This window comes from Coregonus clupeaformis, unplaced genomic scaffold (genome assembly GCF_020615455.1).
Source record: "Coregonus clupeaformis isolate EN_2021a unplaced genomic scaffold, ASM2061545v1 scaf0353, whole genome shotgun sequence".
Classification (NCBI taxonomy): Eukaryota; Metazoa; Chordata; class Actinopteri; order Salmoniformes; family Salmonidae; genus Coregonus; species Coregonus clupeaformis.
Window position 1 is genome coordinate 381836 of NW_025533808.1, and position 6988 is coordinate 388823.

Sequence of the window (6988 nt, forward strand, 5' to 3'; positions counted from 1 at the left end):
ATTATTCAGTCGACGTCGGTCCTAGACTATAATAATAATAATATGCCATTTAGCAGACGCATTTTTACGTATGGGTGGTCTCGGGGATCGAACCCACTACCCTGGCGTTACAAGCGCCGTGCTCTACCAATTGAGCTACAGAGGACCACATCATCTATATGAACGCAGCTGCCACTTCATTAAAGCCGTTAAATGCAGTTTATCATAGCGCACTGTGCTTTTTACGCGCAACAATTTTAGTACTCATCACTGCATTCTCTACCAGAAAGTTGGTTGGCCCTCCGATATCACGTAGGTTGATACATTGCTGTTTTCATTTATAAAGCCACTTTACAAAAAGTCCCACTGTACCTAACATCATTACTAAACTTTAGACATACAAGTTACCACACCGGTCTCAGGAATGGCTAACTCTGGAAATTCCTTTGTTCTCTACTGAGTTAGGTAAATATTTTTGGAACAATCTTCAAAATGTTCTTACATTTTATGTTCTGGTGCCTCTAGGGCAATTCACAAAGCTGATTAAGGACATTATTACTCATGAATGTGTTTGTTTTTTATGACCGTGCTTTTCTTTCTGCTTTCATTTTGATGTGTGTATTTTTTGTAATTAATGTAATTCAGGGCTCATCTGTAAAAGAGACCTTGGTCTCAGTACGACTCCCTGATAAAATAAAGGTTAAATAAAATGTCTGCTTCTCTTCCTGACCTGCACATGTATTTTCTTTAAATTTCTTCAATTATTTTATTTGATCCTCTATTTTATTGTACTTAATTATCTGCAAACAAACTAAACTTACCTGTTGTATAGCAGACAGCAGAGGGGTAAAGAGGTCAGTGTCGTAGTTGGAGCGTTGTCCTTGGAGAACGGTCACCAGTCGCTCCAGACCCATGCCAGTGTCCACGCTGAACTGGGGGAGTGACCGCAAGCTGTGATCTGCCTCTCTGAAACAGCCAAACGCAAGCACAGCGTCAGACATAGGCTGTAAACACAGACACACAATCCACCCTAGTAATGTGATTCAGTCATGGAAAACTCAAGTCTAACAGTCCATAGTAGAGTGTACTCCAGATGGAATATATTTTCGTCACACAATAATGTAAAGATGTTGTCGTCTTGCTAACATCCTCTGTCAAGGTTAGAGTGCATGAGCATTAGCAGAAATTGCTCCTAGCTAGCTAGCTGTGTGTGCCAAAAGTGCTTGTGTTTGTTTATCTTTTATCTTTGAGACATGACCTTGGCTGAAATAAAGACGAAATGAGTTAGCAAGTGGGCTTGTCCGAATACCCATACTTGCATTCTAAATAGTACTCTGATTGGGTATGCAAAATAGAACGTTTTATAGTATGTTACATTTCGGAAATGTCAGGAAGTCATACTAATTTCGGCTTTTCATCTAGTATGAATTCACTGCACACTATTTAGGAAGAGAATTGCCTTTTCAGACCCACATGTTAAGAGGATGGGCTGTACCAAAATGTATGAATGGTGGGAAACAACGCAGTTGTGCATTAGATGATGCATTCCTATGAATGAGCCTAGAATGTTGATATTTGCTGCTTACTGCAACGTTTTTATACTAAACAGCATGTTCTAAATAGTATTTAGTATGGTTAATTAAAAACCAAACTATCAGCCCCTGGTAGTAGGTATAGCACCTGTTGTATTGCATGAAGACCAGGTTCCAAATCTCGACAACATCAGGACTGTCCGCATTGACCAGCGAGGCTGCATTACGGCCCCCAATGTGGTCATAGTGGATCTCTGTGCAGGGGCCACAGGGGCCAATCTCCCCCATCTCCCAAAAGTTGTCCCTCATCCCAAATGGCAGGAGGTGATCAGAGGGCACTCTACAAACAAAAACATAAACCAAAAAAGAGAATGGCGAAGGATCAAAACACAAATGAGTGAGGAAGTTGTTATTATCTTGGAGAGGAAACTATGGCTTTCATACCCCATGCTTAGCCAGATGTGGCGCGTTTCCTCATCTGCTGGCAAACCAGAGGTGGCATCACCGGCAAAGTATGAGACGTAGAGGCGTTCTGGAGGAATCCTGTACTCCTCTGTGAGTAGACGCCAGGCCATGGTGCACGCTTCCTCCTGCACAGGGACATAAGAGTGCTTATTACCCTAATCTGAAGGGGCATAAATGCCATAGTGGTCCCTTAACTTATTACATTTTACATTTTAGTCATTTAGCAGACGCTCTTATCCAGAGCGACTTACAGTTAGTGAATACATATTTTTTTTATACTGGCCCCCCGTGGGAATCGAACCCACAACCCTGGCATTGCAAACGCCATGCTCTATCAACTGAGCTACATCCCTGCCGGCCATTCCCTCCCCTACCCTGGACGACGCTGGGCCAATTGTGCGCCGCCCATGAGTCTCCCGGTCACTAGTTATTTCATGACACATGAATTGCTCATCTAGACTATATTTTTACTATGTTTGTTCATTGTAGCAAATTGCCATGAAGTAGACCTTAAAATTAACTCTCCATAGTAGGCTTATGTGCATTTTTACACCTGCCTTTTAAACTGCTATGGCATCATAGAATCATAGCTACCTGTATGTCACACATTTTATGTATGTCACACACCTTGAAGTAATCACCAAAGGACCAGTTTCCTAACATCTCAAAGAAGGTGTGGTGGTAGACATCTCGACCAACATCTTCCAGGTCGTTGTGTTTACCCCCAGCCCGGACACACTTCTGACTATTCACCACCCGCCGGTATGTGGCCATTTCACTGCGCGGGTCTGCTGCTCCCAGGAAAATGGGCTTGAACTAAGTGAAGAGGAGAAGAGAGGCATCATTCCAACTCAGAGCCAATGAAGTTGCAGCACCCCAAAAAAGCTATGAAGGCATTTGATGTATGGCCTAAGGTATGGTATGTATACACAACTGTTGACTTGCATAACTAGTAGTATGCAAAAAAAATCAACGGACAGTCAACAAGATACAAAATCTGCATTTGACTGGAATTGCCTTTAGATAGCTAGCTAGTAGGCCTATTTATTGCCTATATTCGCTCACTTCTGTTGTTCACGCGGAACTGTACACCCAGTGAGCAACAGAACTGTCAGAGGTGTCAAATCTCCAGTGTCATGCATGAGGCTAGCTTTCTTCGCTACAGCCCCTTGCCAATAATCAAATGAGTGTCTACTGTATTTAATACTATAGCTAATACTTAATGTGAACACCAACCGATGCCTGTTCAATTTACCTGGTTCATGCCTGCGTTGACAAACAGGAGACTCGGGTCTCCCCGCGGACGAACCGGGGAGGATGGCACAATGATGTGTTGGTAGAGTTCATGAAAAAAATCTGTGAACGTACGCCGCACCTGATTAGACGAAAAGTCTGTTTGAACCTGAGAATATGACCTTGATAAACATCCTCTGAGGCTTATACGTGATGTTAAATTCTTGTTTATCACTGCTCTGTACCTATGTGTCAAGCGTCTCATGTGCGCCGCCATGTTGGCAGCTCTTCTTCTTCGGTGGGGTTTAACAGCGGTTGGCATCAAATGTTAATGGGGCATTACCGCCACCAACTGGACGGGCTATTGAACGAGAAAATACAAAATACATTGCGGGAAAAGGAGGAAAAACGATATCATACAAAATACAAAAATAGACAGACACATCAACAAGCAAAACCCATCCCCCTCCTTCAGTCACAGTCCAATCCAATTTCTCTGACTTCTTCTGTGCTTTACAGTTTATGACCATTGCAATAAATGACACAAAGCCCACCTTTTTAACATGTAATATATCATGATCCCTCAGTTGGTGTGAAAACTTCACTGGTGGTGGTGGCTCTACTACCATTGTTTCTTCACCACCACTCGCTCCTTCCACTCTTCTCATCGCGTCCAGATAGGAGACCCTCTGGACAGCCTTTACTCTTGCCACCTCTGTCTCCTTTACCCTAACAGGGCACGTCAGGAATTTGGGCATATGTTCGTCACCACAATTGCAGCATTTCAACTCAGCTGGCATATGATACTCTTCCCGTCTGCATACACTTGACACATTACCATGTATTTTGCAGTTATGACACTGAAGGGGCTTGTGCACAAAAGCTCTAACAGGGTATCTCATGAATCCTAACTTTACATGAGAAGGGAGAGACTCTTCATCAAAGAACAATAGTTTGATGAAGCACATTTCTTTACTCCATCCACCATATGGGTCAGTCGATGTGCACCAACCACTCCATCTAGGTCTTCAGTTATATCATCTGCATTTACTTCATGCCCCACCCCAGAGATAACCCTCTTGATAGGCGCCCTGCTTTGAAAATCCATACATAAAACATTCCACTCCAATCTCTTTTTGAGATGCAAAGCATGCAACCTTCTGCTCCGCAGATACACAATCTAAAAACGAATCTAGACTAGGCTTGGATTTCACCACACCTTTACTTGTTTCCTTTCTTTTTCGCAACTGTAACCCACTTATTCTCACTCTGTGCTCTCCATCTCATCTGCACAGAGGGCCATGTTGGCAGCCCATCTAAGGTCAAAGGTAAAGGTGTGCAGTCTGTGTCCAATCACTGAAGTGCTTGTCATTTATGGCCACCTTGCAGCCCGTCTGGATCGGTGGCCTTGCAGTCATACTTTATTTTGGGTGTGTTCCATATGGTTAGACTCTAGAGAAAATATTGTAATGCCTGAATGAAGCGCTCTCTGCAGCTATTTCAATTTAGTTTGATGCCTGACCTACACTTGTCTGAGAAAGGTATTTAGGTATGCTAATGTCCAAGTGAAGTGCAAAATTAAATATACTTTTTCTGTGTGCATGCCCTAACTAAAATGTCAGTGCAAAAATTCAAATTATTAAAAAAATTACAACTTGAGAATACTGACAAATGAGATAACATTGACATGATAGTTATAAACAGTTGGAGCTATATAGTTAAATAATTGAACAGCAGGACCTTTCTAAGAATGTGCCTTTAGTAATGCACTATTTACTTTCATCCATGCATAAATAACTGAGGGACAAATTGAAGAGATTTCAAATGAAATCCTGCTACAAGTATTTTAGTAATTATGTTGTTTCCCCCTTTCTTTTATTATACTGAACAAAAATATAAATGTAACATGCAACAATTTCAAAGATTTTACTGAGTTACAGTTCATATAAGGAAATCATTCAGCTGAAATAAATTCATTAGGCCCTAATCTATGGATTTCACATGACTGGGAATACAGATATGCAGCTATTGGTCACAGATACCTTTAAAAAACATAGGGGCGTGGATCAGAAAACCAGCTTTGCCTCATGCAGCGCGACACATCTCCTTCGCATAGATTTGTTTAGGCTGTTGATTGCGGCCTGTGGAATGTTGTCCCACTCCTATTCAATGGCTGTGCGAAGTTGTTGGATATTGGCGGGAACTGAAACCCGCTGTCGTACACGTCGATCCAGAGCATCCCAACATACTCAACAGGTGACATGTCTGGTGAGTATGCAGGCCATGGAACAACTGGGACATTTTAAGCTTCCAGGAATTGTGTACAGATCCTTGCGACATGGGGCCATGCATTATCATGTGGAAACATGAGGTGATGGCGGCGGATTAATGGCACAACAATGGGCCTCGGGATCTCTTCACGATATCTCTGTACATTCAAATTGCCATTGATAAAATGCGATTGTGTTCGCTGTCAGTAGCTTATGCCTGCCCATACCATAACCCCGCTGCCACCATGGGGCACTCTGTTCACAATGTTGACATAAGCAAACCGCTCACCCACACAACGCCATACACGTGGTCTGCGGTTGTGGGGCCGGTTGGACGTACTGTCAAATGGAAGCAAACAGAGCAAACGGAATGAAATGGGGAGGGACATACCAGAATTTGTCTAATAGAAACTCTCGTTTTAGTTGCAAAACATTTTACGCTTGGAGTAAATGGTTTTGCAACAGAATCGTCGTAATGAATACACCCCATAATTTTTAGGGAGTGGCTGCGGTTCCGGATTTTCTGGAATCCGACTTGCCGTGGCTATTGATATGGAGATTTCTGCACATGTGTGTGTAAGTGTTTTAAAAGGTAGCTGCTGCCCACTCTGCTGCCAATGTAGCTTCTGCTTAGTGCTCACTACTCAAACTGCCACTTCCCCCTCATTGGAATGGAGGGAGAAACTTCATTATGTATACTAAAGATATGGTCGACATGTTAGAACTATGCATTCCATGCCTCAAGCGCGATTTCATCTTTTTTTCATGTTGTAGCCTACACAAAAGACATGATCAACATGTTCATTCGTAGGGCCTACAAACATACAGGCAGTCAAAATAGCGATTATTATCATTGCAAACATTGGCTAGTTCTTTTTTCAGCAACTCTCGCTATGATATGGCAGCATAACTATGAAGATTATCATCACAAATAGTAGGGAGTCTAAAGCAGTGGTTGACAAACGATGTAAGGAAATAATAGCACACCGGGCGCAGCGAAACTAATTTGACCATTATCAGACTCTGGTTACCGGTCCGGATACACATGCTCTGCCTAGAATGTTCGGCTGCCCAAAGGTGGAAAAACTAGGTAGCCTACTCATGCAGTACTTGCATGATCATTGAGTGGTTAAAACGCAGATCGTTTTTTGCCCCAAAGCAAAACTGAAGTGGAGAGTTACATTCTTTTTTCAGGGACTCTGGCTAGTGGCTATGATTTGGCAGCAACTGTACACAAAGTGTACAAAACATTGAATTTCACCCCTTTTTTCCCTCAGAACATCCTCAATTCGTCAGGGGATGACTACAAGGTGTCGAAAGTGTTCCACGGGATGCTGGTCCATGTTGACGCCAATGCTTCCCACAGTTGGCTGGATGTCCTTTGGGTGGTGGACCATTCTTGATACACACAGGAAACTATTGAGCGTGGAAAACCCAGCAGCATTACAGTTCTTGACCACTCAAACCGGTGCGCTTGGCACCTACTACCATACCCTGTTCAAAGGCACT

General features: G+C 42.8%; 1 protein-coding gene across 1 annotated transcript in view; it reads right to left on the bottom strand.

Moving 5' to 3' along the window:
• The window catches only part of LOC123484543 (alanine--tRNA ligase, mitochondrial-like), a 29805-nt gene extending 26314 nt beyond the window's left edge, over positions 1-3491 (bottom strand). Inside the window, exons 1-5 of the mRNA XM_045215008.1 lie at positions 3232-3491; positions 2604-2792; positions 1956-2101; positions 1660-1851; positions 801-945 (exon numbers count right to left, since the gene is read on the bottom strand). Coding sequence (XP_045070943.1) covers positions 801-945; positions 1660-1851; positions 1956-2101; positions 2604-2792; positions 3232-3486 — 927 coding nt within the window. The 5' untranslated portion in view covers positions 3487-3491. The remainder of the gene's footprint in view (positions 1-800; positions 946-1659; positions 1852-1955; positions 2102-2603; positions 2793-3231) is intronic.
• Positions 3492-6988: the final 3497 nt, after the last annotated feature.